This window comes from Panthera pardus, unplaced genomic scaffold (assembly GCF_024362965.1).
Source record: "Panthera pardus isolate Hobbes unplaced genomic scaffold, ASM2436296v1 HiC_scaffold_15, whole genome shotgun sequence".
NCBI lineage: Eukaryota > Metazoa > Chordata > Mammalia > Carnivora > Felidae > Panthera > Panthera pardus.
Window position 1 is genome coordinate 16,861,016 of NW_026526710.1, and position 27,737 is coordinate 16,888,752.

The 27,737-nt window shown below is 37.2% G+C and overlaps 1 protein-coding gene and 1 pseudogene across 5 annotated transcripts in view; both read right to left on the reverse strand.

The window, feature by feature from the left end:
- Positions 1–27,737, reverse strand: part of HORMAD2 (HORMA domain containing 2) — a 90,647-nt gene that overhangs the window by 31,249 nt on the left and 31,661 nt on the right. For 4 of the 5 annotated variants that reach the window (XR_002074467.2, XM_019426640.2, XM_019426642.2 and 1 more), the window contains 3 exons: positions 23,484–23,551; positions 19,740–19,891; positions 18,898–19,151 (listed from right to left, as the gene is read on the reverse strand). Coding sequence is in view for 4 of the 5 variants with exons in the window: in XM_019426640.2 (XP_019282185.1) it covers positions 18,898–19,151; positions 19,740–19,891; positions 23,484–23,551 (474 nt within the window). In the remaining variant the exon portion in view is untranslated. The remainder of the gene's footprint in view (positions 1–18,897; positions 19,152–19,739; positions 19,892–23,483; positions 23,552–27,737) is intronic. The other variant, XM_019426641.2, reaches the window with a different exon arrangement.
- On the reverse strand, positions 8,761–9,418 carry LOC109253574 (60S ribosomal protein L17-like; annotated as a pseudogene).

A 27,737-nucleotide genomic window follows, 5' to 3' on the forward strand; every position in this document is an offset into this window, starting at 1 on the left:
ATGAAACCCTCTAGTCTGGAGTTTACTTTATATGAAGGGTTTTAGTTATGAATTCAATTTCTTTAAGAAATACAGGTTTATTAAGTTTATCTATTTCTACATGTGTCAGTTTGGTAATTTGTGTCTTTCAATGAATGTGTTTATATTATATAAGTTATCAAATTTATCAGAATACAGTTTTCACAACATTCCTTTATTTTGCTTTTAATGTCTGTGGAATTGATAGCAATATCTCATCCTTCATGCCTGATGTTGGTAATTTGTATCTTCTCTCTCTATTTCTTAGTCAGTCTAGTTAGAAGTTTACCAAGTTTGTTGATACTTTCAATATTTTCCAAATTTTTGTATATTTTCCCAGTATTGTGTTGTTATTAATTTTTAATAGAACTCCATGGTCAGAGAAATACTTATTATAATCCTTTCAAATTTAATGACACCTATTTTATGACCCAGAATGTGGTACAACTTGGTTGTACAAACACTTGTAAGCAATATATATTCTATAGTTATTGGATTTTGTAAGATTTTGTAAGATTAATGAGGTCAAATCGATTGCTCCATTATTGAGAGAAGAGTACTGAAATCATCAACCATAATTATTGATTTGCTGATTTCTCCTTTAGTTCTGTCAGGTTTTGATTCATGTATTTTGAAACTCTGTTATTAACTGTATATACCTTTAAGATTGACTCATTATTTTGTGATATCTCTAGCTCTGATAATATTCCTTATCCTAAAATCTTCCTTGTCTGATATTAATATTGTCATTCCAGCTTTATTACAAGTAGTCTTTGTGTGGTATATCTTTTTCCATCATTTTACTTTTAACTTATCTGACTCTCCATATTTAAAGTGTGTTTCTTCTAAATAGCATATGTCAATTCATTTGACAACATCTGCCTTTTAATTGAAGTGTTCAGACATCTTACTTTTTTTAAAGTTTTATTTATTTATTTTTGAGAGAGAAAGAAAGTGAAAGTGGGGGAGGAATAGAGAGAGAGAGAGAGGGAAAGAGGGAATCCCAAGCAGGCTCTGCACCACAGTGCACAAACCGTGAGATCATGACCTGAGCCATGAGTTCAAGCCCCACACTGGGCTCCACACTGGGCCTGAAGTCTACTTAAAAAAAAAAAATCATAAAAGCAACAAAAGAAAACAACACATCACTTACAAGGGAACCCAATAAGGCTAACAGCTGACTTCTCAGCAGAAACAATGGAAGCCAGTTAGGCAATAGGATAACATCATCGAAGTGCTCAAAGAAAAACTGTCCTATATTCTATATCTTATATATCCTATATCAAGCAAATCCATATATGTGTAGATTTATATATACATTAAATAAAAACATCCCCAGATTAGCAAAAACTGAGAGAATTTGTTGCCAGCAGACCCATCTTACAAGAAATACTAAAGAATATGCTTCAGATTAAAAGCAACTCCAAGTGACTCCAGATGGTAATTTAAATTGCCATAATAAAACAAAGGACAATGAAATGGTATTGGTAATTATGCAATTATAAAAGGCAGTGTAGGGGCATCTGGCTAGCTCAATCAGTGGACCATGCAGCTCTTGATCTTGAGGTTGTAGGGTTTGAGCCCCATGTTGGATGTAAAGATTACTTAAAAGAATAAAATCTTAAAAAACAAACAAATAAATAAATAAACGGCAGTGTAAAAAATAATAAATAAAAGGCATTACAAAGGCATATTTAAAAAGCAATTATACAGGGATGCCTGGGTGACTCAATTGGTTGAGTGTCCAATTTTAGCTTAGGTCATGATCTAGTGGTTCATGAGTTGGAGCCCCACATTAGGCTCCATACTGTCAGTGCAGAGCCTGCTGAGGACTCTCTCTCTCCCCCTCTCTCTGCCCGTCCCCCACCTGTGTGTACTCTTTCTCTCTCAAAATAAATAAAGCTTAAAAATAAAGTAAAAAGCATTGTATAAAATATGTAGGTAATGTATTCTTCAACCTATAACATAAAGAAATATAATATATTTACCAATATCAACACAAAGAAGATGAATGGGAGCAAAGCTGCATTGGGCTAAGGAAATGACTACAGATGATAAAGTAATAATTATAACAATGTATTGTTGGATTTGTAACACTAATAGATGTATAACAATAATACCATATAAAGGGGGAAGGTAGACAATAGAGCCATATAGGAGTAACATTGCTACATTTCCCTGGAATTAAACTAGCAAAAACCTGAAATTTATTTTGATAAGTTAAGATTTATATGATAAGCCCCAAAGCAACCAATAAAATATACATATATAGTAAAAAAAAAAAAACAACAACTAAAGAAATTTAAATGCCTCATTAAAAATATTCACTCAATGCAAAAGAAAGCAATAAAGGAGGAATAGAGGAACAAAAAGAATGAAACGTGGAAAAGAAAAAGTAAAATGGCAGGCATAAATCCAACTCTATCAATAAGATTAATGTGAATGTATTAAACTTGTTACTAGAGATAATGAGAGACATTTTATAATGATAAAAGGGCCAATCCATCAAGAATATAAAATAATTATAAACATATATATGTCTAATAATATAACACAAAATTACATGAAGCAGAAACTGATAGAAATGAAGAGAGAAGCAGGCAATTCAACGATAACAGTCGGAGACTTCAATGCCCCAATTTCAGTAATGAAGAGGAAAACTAGGCCGAAGGTTAACAAGGAAATAAAAGATCTGAACAATAGTATAAACCAAGTAGACCTAACAGATACCTATAGAACACTACACCCATTAGCAGAATATACATTCTTCCCAGGTGCACATGGTTCACCCCCCGGGGGTTCAAGCCCCTGCAGTGGGCTCTGTGCTGACAGCTTAGAGCCTGGAGCCTGCTTCAGATTCTGTGTCACCCTCTCTCTCTGCCCCTCCCCCACTCACACTCTGTCTCTCTCTTAAAAATAAATAAACATTGGGGCGCCTGGGTGGCTCAGTCGGTTGAGCGGCCGACTTCGGCTCAGGTCATGATCTCACGGTCCGTGGGTTCGAGCCCCACGTCGGGCTCTGTGCTGACAGCTCAGAGCCTGGAGCCTGTTTCGGATTCTGTGTCTCCCTCTCTCTGACCCTCCCCCATTCATGCTCTGTCTCTCTCTGTCTCAAAAATAAATAAACGTTAAAAAAAAAATTTTTTTAATAAAAATAAATAAACATTAAATTTTTTTAAAAAAAGAAGAAAACTAGGGCACCTGGGTGGCTCAGTCGGTTAAGCATCCGACTTATGCTCAGGTCATGACCTCACAGTTTGTGAGTTCGAGCCCTGCATTGGGATCTGTGCTGACAGCTCAGAGCCTGGAACCTGCTTTGGATTCTGTGTCTCCCTCTCTCTCTACCCCTCCTCTGCTCATGCTCTGTCTCTCCCTGTCTCAAAAATAAATAAACATTAAAAAAATATTTTTAAAAAGAAGAAAACTACAGATTAATATCTCTTATACATATGAACATAAATGGTGTTGGGACAACCAGATATCCACATACAAAAGAAGGTCAGATCCATACTTCATACCATATATAAAAAATTAAGTTGAAATGAATCAAAGATCTAAATGTAAAAACTAAAACCATAAACTCTAAGAAGTAAATATACAGATGTAAATCGTCATGACTTAGGATTTGTTAAAGAATTCTTAGATCTCTCTGTCTCTCTCTCTGTCTGTCTCTGTCTGTCTCTGTCTCTCTCTCTCTCTCTCTCTCTCTCTCTCTCACACACACACACACATACACACACACAAGAAGCATGAGCATAAGCAACAAAATAAAAATGGATAATTTGGACTAGATCAAAATTAAACCCTATTTGTGTTTCAAAGGACATCATCAAGAAAATGAAAAGACAACCCATAGAATGGGAGAAAATATTTGCAGGTCACATATCTGATAAGAAATTAGACCCAGAAAAAAATAAATAATTCTTACACCTCAACAATAAAAAGATAAGCAATCTAACTTTAAAGTGAGCAAAAAATCTGAATAAGCATTTCTCCATGGAAGATATATAAATGAGCAATAAGCACATGAAAATATGCTTGACATCTGTCACTAAAAAATGCAAATCAAGGGCACCTGGGTGGTTCAGCTGGTTGAGCATCTGACTCTTGATTTTGGTTCAGGTCATGATCTCACAGTTCATGAGTTTGAGCCCCACATCAGGTTCTACACTGGCTCCCTCTCTCTCTGTGCCTCCCTCACTGGCTCTTTCTCTCTCTCAAAATAAACGAATAAACTTTAAAAAATGCAAATCAAAACCACAATAATATACCCTTACTTCACACCCGTTAGAATGGCTAGAATCAAAAAGTAAGATGATAAGGGTTGGTGAAAAAAGGGAAAATTGGAACTCTTATACACTGCTGGTGGGATTGTAAAATGATGCAGACACTTTACAAGACAGTTTTGGAGTTCAAATAATTAAACATAGAGTTACCATATGACCCAGGAATGGCACTCTTAGGTACATACCCAAGAGAATTGAAAATAGGTGTTCAAAAAGAACTTGTACATTAATGTTTATAGTGGCATTATTCATAACAGTCAAAAGGTATAAACAACCCAATGTCCATCAATAATGAATGGATAAACAATATGTGGTATATCCCTACAATGGAATAGTATTCAGCCACAAAAAAGGAATGAAGTACAGTAAAACCTTGGATTGCAAGTAACTTGTTCTGTGAGTGTTCCGCAAGACAAACATTTATAATACACTTTAACTTGAAAAATGAGTGATGTCTTGCAATATGAGCAGTACATGATGCCGACATCACATGATCACAGTTGAATCAATGGTCCTTCTCTCTCTTGCTACGGGATTGTGGATGATCATCAATGCAATGTCACATTTCCACAAAATCTTCAAAAGGAGGCAAAAGTAAATATCATTGGATAGGTTCCTTAATAAAGTTGCACTAAAAGAAAAAGATTCCATTGAGCCAATAGACAGCAGTGATTCCATTAGTGATAGTAAAAGTCGCCTTACACAATAACTCTCTTCTCTTCTTGTCTCCCTCACACTAACCACGAAGGTTTTCAAAGGTAAGTGCAGGTTAATTTGTTTTTCTTTATATTTTGTATTTTATTTATTATTTTGTATTATAGTATAGTATTATAATCATTTTTACATGAATATTTTTGGGTTGTGAAATGAATCATCTGAGTTTCCATTATTTCTTATGGGTAAATTTGCTTTGATATACAAGTGCTTTGGATTCTAAGCATGTTTCTGGAACAAATTATGCTCACAAACCAAGGTTTTATTGTACTTATACATACATCTACAACATAGATGAAACTGGAAGACATAATGCTAAGTGAAAGAAGCCAGTCACAAAATACTACACATTGTACAACTCCATTTATATGAAATATCCAGAATAGGCAAATCTATAAAGTCAGAAAATATATTACTGGTTGCTCAAGACTTGAGGGAAAGGAGAAATGGGGAAATATGGAGGTGATAACTAAAGGGTTTGGGGTTTCTTTTTAAGGTGATGAAAATGTTCTAAGATTGTGGCAATGGTTGCAAAATTTTGTGTAAATACTAAAGACCATTCAATCATACACTTTAAATGGGCAAATTGCATAGTATATGAATTATATGTCAATAAAGTTGTTAAAGAAAGAAAAATGTTGTAGGGGTCCCTGGTTGTCTCAGTCAGTTAAGCATCTGACTTCTGATTTTGGCTCAGGTCATATCTCATGGTTGTGAGAGTGAGTCCTGAGTTGCATGCACTCTGTCAGTGCAAAGACTGCTTGGGATTCTCTCTCTCCCTCTTTCTTTGCCCCTTCCCCACTTATAAGCATTCTCTCTCTTTCTCTCTCTCTCAAAATAAATAAATATTTTTTAAAAAGAGAAAAATGTGTAAACAGAATCATACAATATGTAGTCTTGATTCTGGCTTCTTTCACTCAGCATAATGCATTTGCAATTGATCCACGTTGTTGCATGTATTCGCAGCTTGTTTCCTTTTAAGTTTATCCATTACCCCATTAAGAAACATTTGAATTGTCCAGTTTTCGAAGATTACAAATAAAGCCACTGTAAACATCTGTATACATGTTTTTGTGCAAACATAGGTTATCACTGCACTTGGTATAATAGCTGTTTTAAAGTCTTTACTAAATTTATCATTGCTGACATTTCTGGGTCTGCTTCTACTGACTGATTTTTTTAAATGTTTATTTATTTATTTTGAGAGAGAGAGAGAGTGCATGACAAGTGGGGGTGGGTCGGAGAGAGAGAAAGTGTGCATGGGGGACCGGCAGCGACAGAGAGTGAGGGAGAATCCCAAGCAGGCTTCATGCTGTCACTGCAAAGCCCAGTGCGGGGCTCAATCTCACGATTTATGAGATCATGACCTGAGCCGAAATCAAGAGTCGGACGCTTAACCAACTGAGCCACCCAGGTGCCCCATCTACTGATTGATATTCACTGGTTATGATTGATATTCACTGATTGCCGGGGGCACCTGGCTGACTCAGTCAGTAGAGCATGTGACTCCTGATCTTGGCATTGTGAGTTCGAGCCCCACGTTGGGCATAGATACTACTTTAAAAAATTTCATTCTGCTTTATATGTCAATAAAGTTTTACTGGATTCTGGACAATAAGAATTGTACATAGTTGAGTGTTTGGACTTGGTTGTTTTCCCCTAAAAAGTGTTGAATTTTATTTTGGCAGGCAAGTAAGCCAGATCCTTTCAAGGCTTGTTTTTAAGCTGTTAATAAGATTGAATTTGGAGGACTTCACTAAAGGGTTGGTTTAGTTCTACTGCTAAGGTGTAACCTATCTGGAGTCCCTACTGAATATTCTGGGTTTTCAACAAGGTCTGTCCATGTAACCGGTAATTTTGTGAATATTTCCCAGCGCTGTGACAACTCTAGGAATTGTCTAGCTTACGAATGGGGAGAAAACTCCCCAACAGATTTCTTTGTCCAACCTTATAGAATTTCTAACCAAACTTGAGATGCTGAATATTCAACCAAAGACTCAGGGGATCCCTATGCCAACTTCTGGAGCTTTTTCTCTGTATAGGTCCCTTCCTTCTGATATTCTGTCCCCAACTACTTCAGCTTTCTCAAACTCTAATCTCTGTTTCTTCAACTCAGCAAGATGGTCATGTTCTGCTTGTTTTCCCCCTCTCTGTGGTGGTGGTCCCCAGAGTACCTCCTGACAGGCCAATTTTAAGGCTCATCCTGCTTTTCTTCTCTCAGGGATCACAGTTCTGTATTTTCTGTTGTTTAAAATCTGAAAATAGTTGCTTCACATATTTTTCCTAGTTCCCTAGCTGTTCACAGCAAGACAGCAAGTCTGTTAACATTATTTCTTCATGACTAAAAGTGGAATTTGATCATTCTATTGGATTTTTGCTGTCCTGTGGGATTTTTCACATTCTCTCCCATATGAATGAATATAAGATTTAATGGATTGAGTATGAGCTTTGAAGCCAGAGACACCTAGATTCAAATACTGATTCTGATGGTTTGTAATCTGGCAAACTTAGACATGCTACTTAATGTCTATGAACTTTCATTTCTTCAGCCGTAAAATGTTATGCAAAGTTGTTGTTGGGATTAATTGAAACCATGTATATATAGCTCTTTGTGGGCACTTACTGAATGGTGATATTATTTATATAACAGCTATTTGGGAGCACCTGGGTTGCTCAGTGGTTGAGCATCTGACTCTCAATTTCGGCTCAGGTCATGATCCTAGGGGCATGGGATTGAGCCCCAAGTTAGGCTCCACACTGAGCATGAAGCCTGCTTAATATTTCTTTTCTCACTCTCTCTCCCTCTCTCTCAGGGTGCCTAGGTGGCTCAGTCAGTTAAGTGTCCGACTTCAGCTCAGGTCATGAGCTCACGGTTCGTGGGTTTGGGGCCCAAGTTGGGCTCTGGGCTGACAGCTCCGAGCCTGCTTCAGATTCTCTGTCTCTCTCTGCCTCTCTCTTAAAAATAAATATTTTTTAAAAAAAGATTCTCTCTCTCCCTCTGCTCCTCTCCCTTGCTTGCTCTCTCTCTAAAAATGTATTTTAAAAAACACAGCTATTTTTTTGTTTATTTTCCTAAACAGTTTTGAATCAGGGATTTGGTTTATCTTTGTGCACACTACCTTTGTATGATGACTCACACATGATAGGCTTCATATAAATCTGCTGACTGAATAAATGTTGATAGCTTACAACTAGAATACTTTAGAATATTACTTTCAACTTTCTTCACAATGAGCTTCATGTAGACTTGTTTAAATATCAAAAATGTGTCATTAGGTATAAAGTTTCTTCTTGTTCTAACTTTGGTTATCAAGGGAGGAAGCTAATTTGAGGTCCATCATGCAGGAAGAAGCTAATTTGAGGTCGTGGCTCCATAAAGTATATACATATAACTTCTGTTTCTAGTTCTTTACCACTATCTGAAGCACCAGTCTTCTGAAGTCTTTGATCTCAGTTTTGAGATCCTAATATAAATGCTAAAAGAATTATTCTCCCTATGATGCCTGGATTTGTTATAAACCATAATCTTTTCTGTTTACCAATAGACAATTTGGCTTCAAATGGAAAACTAGAAGCACATATAAAAAGTATTAGAAAAATTGGCCAACTGAATATAGTTCTAGATAATTAAGTAACATTATTATTTTTTTCCAATGTACAATTAACTAAACTCAACAAAGTCTTCACTTTGAAAAAAACCCTAATTTTTTTTTTACTTTTATTTGCATTTATGTTATGCAGTTTACTCTTGGACCATAAATTTTTGTTTCTTGAGTTTCTTCTGGGATATCTTTTTCTTCTATGCAACCTCTTCTTCAGGTTTAGGAAAAATCTGCTCTTTTTCAGTAAGGATCATCTGAGTGTGGCAGGGAGAGCTCATGTATGGGTTAACTTGACTATGAGCCCTGTAAGTTCTATGCCATATCTTGGGGGCTTTGTTCACCTGGATATACTCAATGACCAGAGAATCTACATCTAAACCTTTAAGTTCAGCATTACTGTCTACAGTAAAAATTCACCACTCTTTTTGGGCCACTGACTCTGTGTCCAATCCCACTGTTTGGCCTGGGTACACCTACCAACTCCACCATTATAGTGACTGAATGGCACACATTGCTTCTGCAAAGTGATATCTTTCAGATACTTGGGTGATTTTCAGATATGCATATCCTTGATGGCCTGGGCAATTTCACGTGTGTTCTTAAGGTGAACATGAAGATTTGAGCCTCCTGATTTGCATGATTTTTAGAGTTTTCTGGGTCAAGTGAATAGCAAACCATTTTCAGAGATCACCTCAGGCCACTTACAAGAAGAGAAAAAAAAAATCCTAATTTAAATAGAACCTAATATTTGTTTTAGTTTAATGATTTTAGTATGATAACATGTATTATTTCAGACTATTAGAAGTATCTTTTTTTTTTTTAGGTTTGTTTATGTATTTTGAGAGAGAGAAAGCAGGAAAGGGGCAGAGGAGAGAGAGAATCCCAGGCAGGCTCCGCACTGTCAGCACAGAGCCTGACACTGGGCTAGAACTCATGAACTGCCAAGATCATGATCTAAGCCGAAATCAAAAGTTGGATGCTTAACCAACTGAGCCACCCAGGCACCCCACAAGAATCTTTTTTTTAGTGTTTATTTATTTTTGAGACAGAGAAAATATGAGCGGGGGAGGGGCAGAGAGGGGGACAGAGGATCCAAAGCAAGCTCCACACTAACAGCAGCAAGCCCAATGCAGGGCTTGAACTCATGAACTATGAGCTGAGCCGAAGTTGGATGCTCAACAAATTGAGCCACCCAGGCGCCCCTCACAAGTATCTTTTTTTAAACAGAACATTTCTAAGTCTTACTCCCTTTTTTAAAATAAAGTTTACTTACTTACTTTGAGGGGAGAGGGGCAGAGAGAGAGAGAGAGAGAGAGAGAGAATCCCAAGCAGGCTCCAGCATGGAGCCCAACATGGGACTTGATGCCACGAATGGTGAGATCATGACTTGAGCCAAAATCAAGAATTGGACTCTTAACTGACAGAGCCACCCAGGAGCCCCACTCCCCCACCACCGCCTTTTTTTTTTTTAAACAAAACTTATTTATTTTACTGCTAGGATTTAATAATAGTACATTCAAATTGCTCCTACCTAAGGTTACTCACTATACTCAACTTTTCTTCTGTGATAATAAATATCAATATACTTATTTCTTTATGTAAGTGAAACATAACAGATAATTAGTGTGGCTCTTCCCATTAGAAATAATTCTCTGATAGGTTATAGAATGATTCATATAAAAAAAAGAAATGACTTATAGGGCTGTGGGAAATTCAACCAACTTTCATTCCTCCTTGCATGGTTAATAGAGGATAACATTTACATTCTATAACGTAAAACAAAAATTAATTGAAAAAATGTTCCTATTTGACAAAAAGAAACTTTGTGGAAAGGACTATAGCTCCATGATAGAGAATGATGTGTGGTTTTTAAGTCTGAATATTTTCTGTAGATAATGTGCCTTCTCCAACGTTTTCAATAATCAACTCCATTTCCAAGAATCTAAGATATCCTTGCCAACACTACATTGTATCAAATAAAGCATATATGTTCATGAGATGTGATGCTATGAAAACCACCAGACTATACCTCAAAAATGCAAAACTTCAGTTTAGAGTTTAGTAGGAAAAAATATATTCTGAATGAAAAGGCTCTCATTTCAATTCACTAGCTGGAATACAAAGGAATTCTAAGGAATTCAGAAAATATCTTTCTAGTCCACACTTAAATGGTACCATTTACTTTGATGCTAATGTAATTTACATTCTAATTTCTCAAAAACAAATCATTTTCACTAATCAAATGTGTTAGTGTAAAAGGGTAAAAAATGGGCTTCATGCAGGAATAAAATGCATCCAAAAATGTTCATTGTAACTAAATAAAATGATAAACTATTGAATTGGTTTTTAAGAAATACTTGTGGCTGTTATATTCTTAAAAATTCTGTCTTTAGCTCAAATTCAAAAAACATCATTTGTATGAATTATTTATCCATCAGTTAAATTAATGTGTCACAGATGAGAAAAATATACCATGCTGGATCAAGATTACTAGGTACAAAGGAAAGGCCTAGAGAAAAATGTGTACAGAATATCTAACAATTCTTTCTAACATGGAGGTACAAAGACTCATAAAGAGCTTGGAAAATTAGAAAATTATAGCATATGGGCCCCTATCTAAAAAATTGATACAAATATGAATTCTAAAACAGCTGTAATGGTTTAATAAACTAGGACCATCAGTCTTTAAAGTAGATGTAGGCAACATTAGCCCTCCACTTTTAAAAATATTTATTTATTTTTGAGAGAGAGAGAGCACAAGCAGGGGAGGGGCAGAGAGAGCAGAGGGAGACAGAGAATATGAAGCAGTTTCCAGGCTCCGAGCTGTCAGCACAGAGCCCAACGCGGGGCTCGAACTCACAAACCATGGGATCATGACCTGAGCCAAAGTTGGAGGCTTAACAGACTGAGCCACCCAGGCACCCCAGCCCTCCATTTTTTTTATAGCTGTCTGTACATGTCAGTAATTACTAGAATCCTTTAAGGAGCCTGAGTTAATTATTAGAAGGTATTTTAGTACTCTATTAGAAAGAAGTACTTTTCCCTCAGCATTTAAACAGCATAAAATTTAAATAAGATTCCATATCCAATTCCAGAACATGTGTTGATTGTCACAAGATAGCGAGTTCTTTAAAGAAGCCTGTCCAGGGTTTTCTGTCTAGTATATAGATCTATTGTTATCTGTCCAATTAACTACAACAGAGAAAACAGGCCCAACTTCCCAGTATACTAGGAAGTGCCATTGTGTTTGTGTGCCCTTACTAGCTAGATATTAAGCCCCAAACCATCGCTATTAGGAAAGAAGACCTATCCTGAAGGTGTTGCAGAGGTAGATAAAATGATAAGGACATATTTAGGATGGGGTTTTCCAGACAGTTCTATGTAACCCTGTTTTGTTCTAGGATTCCTTGGTCTCCTACTTGGGCTCTGTGTTCTATTTTCCAAGTGGAGTTAGGTTTTAAGAGTTCTTATAACTTGAGGCACCTGGGGGCGCCTGGGTGGCTCAGTCGGTTAAGCGGCCGACTTCGGCTCAGGTCACGATCTCGCGGTCTGTGAGTTCGAGCCCCGCATCGGGCTCTGGGCTGATGGCTCAGAGCCTGGAGCCTGCTTCCGATTCTGTGTCTCCCTCTCTCTCTGCCCCTCCCCCGTTCATGCTCTGTCTCTCTCTGTCTCAAAAATAAATAAACGTTGAAAAAAAAATTTAAAAAAATAACTTGAGGCACCTGGGTGGCTTGGTCAGTTAAGCGTCCAACTTCAGCTCAGGTCATGATCTCCTGGCTCTATGGGTTTGAGCCTCACATTGGGTTCTCTGCTGTCAGCGTGGAGGCCACTTTGGATCCTGTCTTCCTCTCTCTGCCCTTTCCCTGCTTGTTGTGTGTGTGCATGCTATCTTAAAAATAAATAAACATTTAAAAATTTAAAAAAAAAGAGTTCTTATAACTTAAAATTTTTTAAAATTTCAAACCTGTGTGCTTTTATCATTTCTGAATTTACTGCCAAATTACAATCTCACTTTTACATTGTTCCTTGGATCTTAAGGATCGATCATACCAGAAAATGAATATTTGTACTATTCAAATATTGAATAATTTCAACTACTGATGAAAATTCTTCATATTTCTTTTTCTGTGACTGAGATAAGGAATAAGATGAAAAAGAAAATTGTGTGAAAGAAATTTTTTTCCATCTTATAGTAGTCTCACAACAAGATCATATGTTAAATTGCCTCTTTACTATAGATGACTGGTGAAAAAGCAGTATAAGCTATTTGATCAAAATTTTGTAGATTTTCTATTTTAAAAGAAAATTTTATGATTTAAGAAAGTTCTTAAAAATCTTTGAGTTAGAGGGGTGCCTGGGTGGCTCTGTCAGTTGAGCGTCTGACTTTGGCTCAGGTTATGATCTCACAGTTCGTGGGTTCGAGCCCCTCATCTGGCTCTGAGCTGACAACTCAGAGCCTGGAGCCTGCTTCAGATTCTGCGTCTCCCTCTATCTCTGCCCCTCTCCCATTCGTGCTCTGTCTCTCTCTGCCTCTCAAAAATAAAGAAACGTAAAAAAAAAAAAAAAAAAAAAAATCTTTGAGTTAGAGGTTACCAAAAGTAGAGATTGTAGCAAAGACATAGAATACAGGGAAAGGTATGGAAAGTTCAGTATTGGAATTACAAGTCATGGAGACAGAAGTTCTCTACGTACTTTTCAACTTGTTTGGAACGTCCTCTGCCTTAAAATCTGCCAGTTAAAATATAATTCATCCATAAAATCACCAATTCAATGAAACCTTCCCACACAGTGCCAATTTATCTTTATTTCTGTATCATAACAGCACAGGCTTTGGAGTCAAATTGCCTTGATCTGAATTGTGGCCCTGCTACTTATTCACTGTGTATGCAGTCTTGTGCTAACTTCTCTAAGTCTGTTTCCTCATTGCAGGGTAATAATAGACTCTACTTCATAAAATAACTGGGAAGATTAAAAGTGACAATACATGTAAAGCCCCGAGAACAATGCTCTATTGTTAGTTAAAATTATTTCTATCATTCATATACTCTCCATTATTATTTGCCATTATATTATGTAGGTATTGTCTCTTCAGCCAGAGTTACCAAATGTAGAAAATATATTTTGTATGCTTTTGTCTTCTTTACAATGCTCAGCAAGGTATTGCTCTTGATAGGAATTCAAAAAACATCCCAGAGAATCTTAGCATGAAAGGGATCTCAGAGGTCAAATAAGTTTAACTTTTCCCCTAAATCATGATTTTTCTCTTGCAACACCCTGGAGACCATCATCTATACTCTATTTTGAACACAGTGTGTGTGTGTGTGTGTGTGTGTGTGTGTGTGTGTCTGTGTGTGTGTCTGTGTGTGTGTCTGTGTGTGTGTATGAACACAGCTGGTGACAAGAGTTCACCTTTCTCAAGACAGTCAGGTTTATTAAACAATTGTCATTATTAGAAAATCTATCCTGAGGAGATAGAGAAGCTGGCAAGCTTCTAGAAAATGATTTGGTAATACTCATTAAAGAGCTGTGGAAATTTCAGACTCTGTAAATTTCACACCTGATACCATATCCTTAAAAAACAAGGAAAATTCTGTCATACATACAAAAGTATTTATTATAACACTATTTATAATAGCAATATCAAGAACTAACTTAAATGTTTAAAAGTAGGGAAATGGTAGAGTAAGTACCTATATAAAACAAAAGTTCATTAAAATTAGAAATATGAAGATTAAGGTGGGACATATTTATAAAGTTAAGTATAAAAGTAAAACAAATTGTATATATAAACCACGATTAAAACCATATACAAATATGGGTATCTGTGGAAAAAGACTGGAGGTGATGGAACATACAAAAAGAACATTATTGATAAGATGGTAGCAGTTAGAAGATTTGCATTGCTTTTTAAATTACCTTAATGTCATTATAATAATGCTTTCAAATTTTAAAAAGAAAGTTCTTCCTTCTAATGATTCAAAATCAACCTCCTCTCACCCCTGTGATTTTCATTTCCTGTCTCTCCTTCTGCCCTTTGAAGTTACACAAAATAAATGAACTTGAAATATTTGAAAATGATTATTATAGTTTTACTACCCTCATTCTCTGGTACTCTAAAGACAGATTAGAGAGGCAATGCCGACATCAGGGAGACTCAGTAAGGAGACTTAGCTGTCAGTCACAAAGAAAGCAAGGATGACAGCCTGAATCAGCACAATGGCAATAGAGACAAACTTGAGAAATATTTCAAAGGCAAAATAGATGGAAATGGTAACCAAAGGGATGTGAGAAGTGAGAACACAGAAGTTGAACACATTCCTGGTCAGGCTGTTTGATAAAATGATGGTTACAACACCAAGGTAAGGAACCTGAGGAAAGAAAGAGCATATTTGATCAGAAGTTGAAATTCTATTTGGAGATGTTGAATTTGAGGCACTTGTAGGATATATATGTCTATATATTGATGGAAAGATCAATTTGAAGTTAGGGAGACAAAACCAAACCAGACAACATGAATGAAACAGAGAACAAATAACGTCATACCAAAATATACAAATATTTGAAGGTGGGAGAGAGAAAGGTATTTATATTTACGTTATATTTTATATTTATATTTTTTGGTATAAAGTTATTCATGGGGGGCTTTTATAATTGAAAAATCTCTTCTGTTTCTGTAATTATGTCCCCTTTTTAGAGAAGAACATAGAGAACATCTCTAAACTTCCGAATAGACAAAAATTTTTTTTAAAAAAACTGCACACAGTAGTTTTTTTAAAAACTATTTGCCACAGCACACTCTTAAGACACTAAAAAGGCAACTCATAAAGTCAAAGATACTGACAATACATGTATCTGATAAAGGACTTACACATGGAATATATATGCAGAACTACAAATCAGTAAAAATGAAAGATGATCGATCCAATAGAGCCCAATAAATAAAAATGACAACTTGGAAAGACACTTCACCAAAGAGGATATCCAATGTGGTCAATAAACATATGAAAAGATGCTCACCTTCATTAGTCATCAGGGAACTATAAACTAAAACCACAGTGGCATCCCACTACACACCCATCAGAACAGCTAAAATTAAGACAGAAAATGCCAAGGGTTGGTGAGGATGTGGAGCAACCACAACTCTCATACATTGCTGATGGGAATATAAATTAGCACAATCACCTTGGAAATTGTTTTGTAGTATCTATTAAAACTAAATGCAGGGGCACCTGGGTGGCTCAGTTGGTTAAGCGTCCAACTTCAGCTCAGGTCATGATCTCACCGTTTGTGAGTTTGAGCCCAGCATCGGCTCTGCTCTCATCATAGAGCCTGATTTGGATCCTCTGTCTCCCTCTCTCTGCCCCACCCCCACTCATGTGCACACACTCTCTCTCTCTCTTAAAAATAAATAAACATTTAAAAATAAAATAAAATAAAAATAAATGCACACATATTCTTGACGCAGCAAATCTGCTCCTAGCCGTTCTATTCTCACCGGAAATATGTACATATTTCATTGAGAAACACGTTCGGAATGTTTAGAGCAGTACTATCCATAATAGTCAAAACCAGAAAATTATCTAAATGCCCATCAACATTAGATGAATGAATAGTGAGAACATGCAAGAATATGGATAAATATCACAACATAATGTTGAGAGAACAAATGGCCCATACTCTGATTCTACATCTATAAAATTAAAAACAAGAGAAACTAATCTATGCTAATAGAAGTCAGGATAGAGATATTCTTATTGAATGACTACAAAGTAAGACTTCAAAGTATTTTGTTTCTTCGTTGGGTTTTGATTTCACACGTTTATTCAGTAGGCTGGGACAAAGGTGAGACAAACAGGTTACCTAAGGAGCAAAATTTAAGAACGTGCTTACTCTCACCATGCTTGCTTCACCCTCATCCCAGTCCTGATGTCCAGTTTGTGAATACTTACTGAGCAATATCATTATGATGTGTTTTTCCATATGTAAGTTACACTTGGATTTAAGAATGTTAAAGGGGGGGCCACCTGTGTGGTTCAGTCAGTTAAGCATCCAACTCTTAATTTCAGCTCAGGTCATAATCTCTCAGGGTTGTGAGATCAAGCCCTCCACACTAGGCGTGGAGCCTGCTTAAGATTCTGTCTTCCCTCTGCCCCTGTCCTGCACTCTCTCTCTCAAAAATTAAAAATAAGGGGTGCCTGGGTGGCTCAGTCGGTTAAGTGTTCGACTTCAGCTCAGGTCACAATCTCATGGTTCATGGGTTTGAGCCCTGCATCAGGCTCTGTGCTGACAGCTTGGAGCCTGGAGCCTGCATCAGATTTTTGTCTCCCACTCTCTCTACCCCTCCCCTGCTTGCTCTCTCTCTCTCCCTCTCAAAAAAAAAAAAACAAAAAAAAAAACAACAAAAAAAAAACATTAAAAATTTATTTTTTTATTAAAAAATTTTTTTTTAACATTTATTATTGAGAGACAGAGAGAGACAGAGCATGAGCAGGGGAGGGGCCGAGAGACTGGGAGACACAGAATCCGAAGCAGGCTCCAGGCTCTGAGCCATCAGCACAGAGCCCAACACGGGGCTCAAACCCACAAACCCACAACCCACAAACAAAACTGACGGAACCACCCAGGCACCCCTAAGAAAATTTTTTAAGAGTAAAAGTAAAATAAAATAAAATAAAATAAAATAAAATAAAATAAAAGCAAACAGAATTCTGAGTGACAAACTGTCAGTAAGCTCTTCTCTAGACTTACTTAAATCCTTTCATATAATTGGCTGGCTGAGGAAGGAACTTGAATTGACTGAGTTTACCACAAAATTCTGATCTTTGTATAAATAGTTCCTACTAAACATACGCTTGACAAATGTTATCACATGTATTATTTAATCTATCAATTGAATTATTCATTCTCAAGTTGTCTGGTTTCATTTCCATGGGTAAAAGAGAAAGAAATTCTTAATTTTGAAAGATAAAAATCCAGTTGAATTGTGTTCATTATTTTCTTAACCTTGGTTTTTTGGGGGCACCTGGGTGGCTCAGTCAGTTAGGTGATCAACTCTTGATTTTGGCTCAGGTCATGATCTCACAGTTTGTGAGATCGAGCCCCACATCAGGCTCTGCTCTAACAGCACAGAGCTTGCTTGGGATTCTTTCTCTCTCCCTCTCTCTCTCTCTGCTCCTCCCCCGCTCACTTGCTCTCTCTCTCTCTCGAAGTAAATAAACATTAAAAAAAACCTTTATTTTTTTAAAACTAGCCTATGTTAGCTATATCTTCCTTGAACAGATTCAGAAGAAAGTTGCATCAGACTCTAAAGCCATTAGCATGTATGACATTGTGAAAATACTAAAGATGGAAAAAAAATCTTGTTTGGTTATATTATTTATATTAATTGAAATAAGACCTCTTTCAATATATGAAATACACCAGATTTAAAGAATCAGAAAGAACATTCAAAAGTTATTTTACTATAGTTATCCCTTTAAGGAAGACTCAAACTATCTCAGGCAAACAAATTAGCATCCTAATCTGAAAATAGTTCCTGAAAAGATTTTATAGCATCACTTCCCACTAAGTATTCTAAAAACCCTTTATGTCTAGCTCAGAATCCTTTTAATACAATGTTGACACATATTAAACTTTGTTATCTAGATGACAGGGTGTGGATTTACCTAGGACACAGTGGGGCCCTCGCAAGTACTCAACTCTAGTCTCTACTGGAGAAAGTAGGAAGGTAAAGGGCTGAGTCCTATCTATTTGGCTCCAGTAGCTCCAAACAAGCTCCCTGACTTTTCCCAGGGACCTAGCCCAAAGCTTGTCTCTGTCCACATAACCAACAGTTGACTATCATTTTGTATTCACTCTGACTTGAGATTATCTGTAACTTTCCCACCACCTCTGACCACTCAATTATCCCAGTAATCAAGAACTTATTTATACTTCCAGTGAGTATGAATAAATACCTAGAATATTTTTTAAATCCTAAAAATGTTACCTATAAATGGAAGAAAGAAATTCATGGGTACCTTTTATAAAATTCATATATTGGAAAGTCTTTTTCTTCTCCTCATAATGGACAATTTCATCTAACAAAGTATATTCCCTTCTTGAAGACAGTACATTTTTACAATAAAGACTCCCTGAGGTCAGAAGCTAGTTTTGTTTTAGGTTTTATACCTGGCATACTCCATTGGACTGTTACTGTGATATAACCTGTGTAGGAACTGGAAAATGTTAGCTATGTTTAACTGAAGCAACAGAGTCTCACTAAAGCTTTGTCTTACATGATTGCTGCATTCTTCTTCTTCCTCATCAAAGTCTAGACCCTGATGGGCAATCTCAGTTGTGCTGTTCTCCTGAAAGAGATTGTTCTCCAAATCAGACACTCTGGTGGCCTCAGTTGTGACTTTTACTTTCATACTATGAAAGCCAGTGGAGACCAATCCCACTTGCAGGTTTACAGGCTCCCCCTCAAACAGCAGGAAGTGTGAATTTACCCCTTCTTTAAAACCAGGGGGTTGGTAATCATGAGGAGTCACTGCAAAATGAAAAGGGCAGAAAACCAAGAAAACTGTGTTTAAATTTAATCAAGAAGTTAGATTAATCTTTCATGTATACCAACAGATCTCTCAGATGCTTACAAAATCTCTCTATAACTGTTAAAAACTGAGAACAAACTGAGGGTTGATGGGGGGTGGGAGGGAGGGCAGGGTGGGTGATGGGTATTGAGGAGGGCACCTTTTGGGATGAGCACTGGGTGTTGTATGGAAACCAATTTGACAGTAAATTTCAAATATTAAAAAATAAATTAAAAAAAAAAGAAAAAGAAAAAAAAAATCTCTCTATATAAAATATTACTTCAACGCTTAAGAAGGAATTTGACTAGGGGCGCCTGGGTGACTCAGTCCCAGTAAGCGTCTGCCTTTGGCTCAGGTCATGATCTCATCATTTTTGTAGGCTCAAGCCCTGCATCAGGCTCTGCGCTGACAGCGTGGGAACCTGCGTGGGATTCTCTCTCTCTGCCCCTCCCCAGCTCATGCTTTCTATAAATAGATAGATAGATAAACAAATTCATAAATAAATACATAAATAAATAGAAGGAATTTGACTAGTGGTCTCCACCTACCTGCATTATAGTAGTGGAGTTTCATAGTAAGTATAACATCATTAGGAAGGGGTCCAAGGTTCTGCATTAGTATGTACAATTTGCGGATCAGTAGAACACTGGCTTTCTTAACATCTTCACTGTTTGTCCCACTTTCGAAGCTTGTACTACTACTATAGCCAAATAGAAAAACAGCATACTTTTCAGTCATATACAATATTGAAAATCTATTTCAAAAAGAACAAAACTCTTTACCATATAATCAAGTAAATACAAAGTAAACATCAGGACACTTGAGAATATCTGTGGAATGTAAATTAGAGCAGTGATTGTACTTTTTGCAATGTATATACAATGGATTTCTTAGGTAGCAAGTTCCTAAGGCATTTTAAATATGACCTGATTTCTTAAAAATTTGAGTTACAAATAACCACATAACAGTGAGAACAGTGGACTTAGAATTAGGAGACTTGACAGAGAAAGACAGATATAAGTTTTCACTCATATGTGGAATTTGAGCAGAAGACCATGGGGGAAGGGAAGGGGAAAAAATAGTTAACAAACAGAGAGGGAGGGAGGCAAACCATAAGTGACTCTCAAATACAGAGAACAAACCTCTGGGTGATAGGCATTGAGGAGGGCACTTGTTGGGATGAGCACTGGGTGTTGTATGTAAGCAATGAATCACAAGAATCTACTCCCAAAACCAAGAGCACACTGTACACACTGTATGTTAGCCAATTTGACAATAAATTATATTTAAAAAAAAAAAAAGAATTAGAAGACTTGATTGGGTCTGCTGCTAACTAGCTGAATGACCTGGGTCAAGTCATTTAGACACTCTAGGTCTGTTAGCTCACTTGTGAGATAAGCTTTTACACATCTCTACACATCTCCAAATAGAAAATCAGTCATCAGCTCTGGGCCTTTCTACTGTCTGGTTATCTGTCAGAGACATCCCCTCCCCTACATGGATTGCAACAATGGCGATCTATTCTTCTAGCTTTTCTTCTTGTCCACACTGCAATAACATTCTCTATATCACTGCTGCAACAACACACCTATAGGAAAATCTGCTCATATCACTCTTGCTTAAAATTCTTCTATTACACCTATCACCTTTCAATCAAATTCAAGAATGGTATGTGTGCAATGCCTTTCATGACCAGCCACACCCTCACCTCCAACCTCATCCGCATTTACTACTCAGTTTCTTTTCACCTACATGCCTTTGCACATGCTGCTCACTTTGCTCATATTGTACTTTTCCCACTTCTTTTTCTGACTCTCCTAAATTCATCCTTTGATAGCTAGCTCATGTGTCACCTCTTTAAGGAAGTTTTTTCTTGATAATTCCCATACATTACTCCTGTTTATAACTGTTTGTATGCTCCCCTTTAGATTATGCATGGCTATATCTTCTCATGCCCACAGCACTGTCTTGTGCCAGCTACAGTAAATACTCAATAAATATTTGTGGGATGAATGAATGAATAAGTTGAACCAAATTACCTTCTAACCCTAAATATTTTTAATTTCTCTCCAAAATTCTCTTTTCAAATAGGTCTCATATTTGAGTAGTTTCTAGGAAGAACTATCACTGCAATATATTTGCACAATGCCTTTCACATAGTAAGCATTCAATAGTGAAAAATAATCTTAATTAATTGAGTACTGGAGGAAATGTAAATTCATAAAACAGACATTATTAAGTGAATACATTTGGTCCTCTTTTGATTTTGAATATATTGTCTACTAAGATTTAACCAATTTGAAATAGGTAGCCTGAGTGAAGGGGCATGTAGCATGTAGCTTATGGGATCTTTCAGTATATATCATATTCATAAAATCATATCATGTAAAATCATACTCAAGACTCTCTTGCACTCTTTTAAAAGGGAAGCTATTTTTACCATGGAAGAGGTGATAAGGTAATTTTGTATGATCAATCATTTAAATAAATGTTTACCTTTAGTTTCTAGGAAACTAGTAATATGCATTACCTTCTCTCCTCCTTAGTAGCTGAAAGATTTGGCCATTTGTGTTACTGCTCACCTCTTGGCATATATGCCTTCATAAAAGAGATTAATCTGGTTGCCAGTAGTACATTTGAATTTTAGAGAGTAAAAGGCAACTGTTTAATGTGGGAGAATATGTATGAAAAGTGTATAATCTTTCAAATGCTATATATATATGTCTATACATATATATATATATATATTAGTTTATGATGATTAATATTTTAATTCTCATTCCTAGAACTTACTTCCTCTTCACATCCTAGTGCTGTGTTTTACAAATAAGGGAATAATTAAGGAAGTGAATCTCAGAGAGAAATTCTCAAACTTGCAGTAAATGATAAGACAGAGCTAATAGCACAAAAAAATTGAGAATTAGGCCACGTTTCTCTTCAGAGTCATTCCTTTCATGGGCACTCATTCCCCTGACTTGGAGCCCTCTACCACCCAGGGCTTTTCACTATCATCCATCCTCTCCACTTCTATTCTATCTCATCAGCAAAATTAGATCTTTCTGAATCCAAAAGCTACTGGGATAGGAATAAATGTTGCTTTTCAATAAAATATCTCCATCTATACTGGGGACCCTCTGAAGCAAATACCCACGTCTTTGCTCTTTAACCCATTAGTGTATCTAAAATTTGGCACTTTAGGGGCGCCTGGGTGGTTTGGTCGGTTGGGCGGCTGACTTCGGCTCAGGTCATGATCTCGCGGTCTGTGAGTTCGAGCCCCGCGTCGGGCTCTGGGCTGACAGCTCAGAGCCTGGAGCCTGTTTCAGATTCTGTGTCTCCCTCTCCCTCTGCCCCTCCCCTGTTCATGCTCTGTCTCTCTCTGTCTCAAAGATAAATAAACGTTAAAAAAAATTTTTTTTTAATTTGGCACTTTAGACTTGATAGGAAAATGCAGTGCTTTCCAATCTTTTTTCCATACAGGGACACACACAGAAAATTACATTTGTATGATATACTGGGACAAGCAGATGAGAATATTTGTGTCTATAGGCAAATAGTTCAGGGATTTCATCTACTCCAGGCCCAGGCTAGCTATTTTGAGGGCAGAGAAGATCAATACCTTGGCACAGCGATTGAGAAAGTTTAGATTAGTGGCTAGATAGAATCTTACAGAGTTCTTCAATCAACACCATGTAGACAGCCTCATTAATATTTCGACTGCTGTGCCACCCACCAACCACCATTGCCTCCGAGGACCACCACCATCACTGCCACTACCATCAGGTACCATTTACAGCTTTTTAAAATGTGCCAGGCATGGGCAAAGTTTTGTCTATGCATCGTAATTTAATAGTCACAGCAACCATATGATGTAAATATTATTCATTCCACTGTACAGATGAGAATATTAACATCTAGGGAGGTTGAGTAATCTGTCCAAAGTTAGACCAATAATAGAGTGTCCCAAGCTAGGTCTCTCTGCATTAGGAATTGGAACTATTAACCACCAAGCTTGACTGTCTTTAGTTAACCACCAAGCTTGACTGTCTTTAGACCCCACTAACATCACCTATGAGAAGAGGAAAAGAAGCAAAGGAAGACTCTACTCTTATCAATTTCATCCACAGATTTCAGAAATTTAAACGATTATTACAGTCTCTTTCTATAATAGAGGGTTTTTGTAGGATCGGTGGGGAAGTTACAAAGGAAATATAAGGCCTATCTATGGCTTCAAGAAGCTTATGTTTACCTCAATCCTATTTCTCATGTTTATTAAACAATTAATTAGATTCTACCTGTCAAAATCCATAGTGGCTCCTTCTTTTGTGTATTTGAATTTGAACTGGTATATTTCAGTCACTTTCTAGAAACATCAAATGAAACAGAGAAAGAAATTACTTAAAAAAAGGAAATCCAGAACCTTACCTGATGATAGGTGGGGAATATTTTTATTGTATACCTACTATAATACCATATACCTGTTTGTGTCACAGCATTATATCATTCAGGAGTAATATTTCCAGATATAAATATAGCTTAATTTTTCTCCTCCATGCTAAAAATGAGTTAGATGGCAAATTCATTTTGTTAAGTTGATTTATTATTTTGAGAGAGAGAGAGCAAGGGAGGGACAGAGAGAGAGAGAATCCCAAGCAGGCTCCGCACTGTCAGTGTAAAGCCCAATGCAAGGCTTGAACTCACCAACAGGGAGATCATGACCTGAGCCATAATCAAGAGCCAGCCACTTAACCGACTGAGCCACTTGGGTGCCCCAAGATGGCAAATTCTATTGTTAGTGTTTCAAAGATGGAGAAACTAAGACACAGATTCAAGTATCTGACCCAGCACAGGTAAATGACAAGAGAGACCAGTTGAGAATGCATTCATTCATGTAACAGATATTTATGGAATGTCTACTTTGTGTTAGGCACTGGAGTTAAAGTGGTGAACATGACAAAAAAGGTCCCTGTTTTCCTGGAATACAAAGCCTAGTGAGAAAGACAGTCAATAAGTAAATAAACAAATAAAATAATTTCAGATAGTAATAAATGCTGTGCAGAATATGAAGAAAAAGCTGTTACAGAGAATTGAAGGGAGAGGTGCTAATTTGGTTTAGAAGGGCCAAAGATGGCCTCCCTGAAGGGATGATGATTGAATTGAGCCTCAGTGACAAAAGGAGGTCATGTGCAGATCTGGGGGAGGGTGGGGTATCCTAGGCAGAGGCAATAGCAATGAAAAGTTCTAAAGTAGGGAAGTAAGCCTCTTTCAGGGTCAAAGAGGAAGCCAAGTGGCTGGAGATGAATAAGCAAGTGAGAGAGTGTAGGAGATGAGGATTGTGGAACCTTATTGGCCATGATAAGGGGTTTGGATTTTATTCTAAGTAAACCAGAAGTATACTAAAGTGTTTTAAGCATGGTAGTGATTCACATTTTTTTAAAGATCACTCTGGTTATTTTAATAGTGCAGAGGGAAGAAGAGAAACCATGAGAGAAATTAAGAGGCTACTACAGTAATTCCAGGAAGACTAGAATGGCAACAGGAAAACTAGAAAAATTCAAAAAGGAACCAGGATCCAGGTGCCCAGGTGGCTCAGTTGGTTAAGTGTCCAACTCTCAGTTTCGGCTTGAGTCATGATCTCATGGTTTCGTGAGTTCAGGCCCTGCATTGGGCTCTGTGCTGACAGTGTGGGGCCTGCTTGGGATTCTCTCTCCCTCGCTCTCTCTCTCTCTGCCCCTCCCCTACTCACACTGTCTCTGTCTCTCTCAAAATAAATAAATAAACTTAAAAAAATTTTTTAAATATTAAAAAAAAAAGGAACCAGGATCTATGACTTCAGATCTTGCTTTTTGATTCTGCACTAAAAACTAGATACCAATGCTATTTGTTCCCCTCACTGTTAACAAATCTAGAAATAAAAAGGGACACATCCTCATGAGAAACATACTCCATGTAAAATAAAACGATTGTCTAGTAGTTGAAGCAAACGTTTGGTCCGGATACATTGTAAAGTTTGTCCACATATCTAGAGAAGGTCCTAAAGACAGGTAAAGGATATAAGTTTAAGTTAGAACACAAAAAATGCCCTTCATTCATCTGTTTAAGTATTTGTTCCTTGACACTGTGGGAATGAGGATGTTAGATTGATCAGAAAACATCTCAATGTTTCTGTTACTTTTCTCTACTCTAAGACTTAGTCTTCCAACTCTGCTGTTCTTCAACCTTAGCAAACAATTTAATCACAGGTGATCAGGTCCTGGGGAAATTGGCTCATGCTGCTTAAACTCTAAAACAACTAATTCACAGTGGACTTAATTTAAAAGAAAAAAATTTTTCTAGCAAGACAGTCTACTTGGGAAATCAAAGAAAATTTAGAAGACTGTTTTATGAGTACAGTAGGAGAGGTGTGTGACACTAGAGGTGCCTACAGCAACACGTTTCCTCCAGACAGGCTAGATACGCAACATCCTCTCTTGGCTAATGCTGGGTGTAATTGCCCTGTCAAGCAAACAATGCCTATTCTTCCTGCCTGCCCATGTTTCACAAAGACTCTAGCTTTCTGATACTCTGAGTTCTTCTATTTTTTTAATTATAACAAGAGGAGATCCTTTAGCAGCTGATGATTTTATTAACACTTTATTATTTGGCCCCTGAAGCAATTAATAAAAGAGTTATGTTTGTAATTTTTTACACAGAATGCTAACCTCTTATAACTTCCATCTGACTGATTTATGACAAAAGATATATTTACAGCAGGCATTAGTCTCTTCTTAACATTTCATAAAATATTTTCCTGCTTTTCAGATTAATGTGTTGCCTAATAAAGATGGGCCTTTAAACCACTCAGTGATGGTTTCTGTTAATCATACTGAATCTATTCACAGATACCAAAGCAACAACAATGTATAACCTTTCTCCTCCCTCCACATTCCGATACACTGGCAAGACCTGTCAGGCCTTTCTCCAAAGCATATCCCAAGTCCACCCATTATTATCTCCCTGTCCAACCCACCACTATCTCTTCTCTTCTCTTACCTTTTCTTCCCTTTTCTTTCTTTCTTTCCTTTCTTTCTTTCTTTCTCTTTCTCTCTTTCTTTTTACCACTTCTCTTTTCATCTGATCTGCTTACTTGTAAACTATTCGACCAGTAATTCATTCTCTATTCTATAGCCAGAGAGCTTTTGAAAACACAAATGAGACCATGTCACTCCTTTGCTTAAAACACCCCCCAACAGTTTCCTATTGCCCTTAGAATAAAATCCCAAACTACCTTAGCCCACAAGACCTTACACATCTGTCCCCTCTCTACCTTTCTGACCTTATCTTCAGCTTCTTTCCCTCCCACCTGCCAAGTTCCAGGCTCAGGGCACCCTTTCTGTCCATGAACACACAAGATGCCTTCCTGGCTTAGGGCCTTTGCACACCTATACTCTGGAACATGCTGTCTCCAGTTGATGATAATAATATTTGGGCACTGCCCTAAATGCTCTACAGTTATTCATTCTTATGCAATCAATGCTCTGAGGTAGTTATTATTATCCTCACTATACATGAATCTAGTAAGGATTTGACTTCAACACCTACAGTGTTAACTCCTGTGCTATTCTGCCAGTTATGTGCCATTGCCTCTCACAGACCTGCATAGGCTGACTCCTCTGGCCCTTCATGCTTAGCTCTGAAGGCTTTCCATAGACTGCCCTCCAATCCTTCCTCTTCCATTCCCCGCCTTGGCACTCTCCAGCACACTACTTTTCTTTTATTTTCTTCATAGCATTATGACTATTTGAAACTCTTTTGCTAGTTTTCGTTTGTTTATTGTTTTTCCTCCTGCATAAGAATGCAAACTTCCAGAGAACAGAGACCTTATTTATCCCATTAACTCCTGTGTTTTTATACTTTGAACAGTGTTAGGCACATAAAGGGAACCCAATTAATATTTGCTGAATTGGGGCACCTGGCTGGCTCAGTTGGTAAGACATCCAACTCTTGATCTCAGGGTTGTGAGTTCAAGCCCATGTTGGGCCTGGAGCCTACTTTTAAAAAAATGCTGAATAAATAAATATTCAGCCAGGATAGAGTTCATATTCAATAGGATTTCATCCTTATAAGGAATTTTTTAACACTGAGGTTTCTTTCTTGTTTTTTAATGTTTGTTTATTTTTGAAAGAGAGGGAGAACAGGGGAGAGGCAGAGAGAGAGGGAGACAGAGAATCTGAAGCAGGCTCCATGCTGTTAGCACACAGCCTGCCACAGGATTCGAACTCAAGAAATGTGAGATCATGACCTGAGCCAAAGTCAAGAATCAAATGCTTAACCGACTTAAGCCACCCAGGTGCCCCTCTACAAGGGTTTTTTTTTTTTTTTTAATGTTTATTTATTTTTGAGAGACAGAGTGCGAGCAGGGGAAAGGTAGAGAGAGAGAGAGGGAGACACAGAATCCGAAGCAGGCTCCAGGTTTTGAGCTGTCAGCACAGAGCCTAATGCGGGGCTCGAACCCACCAACTGTGAGATCATGACCTGAGCTGAAGTCAGATGCTTAACCAACTGAGCCA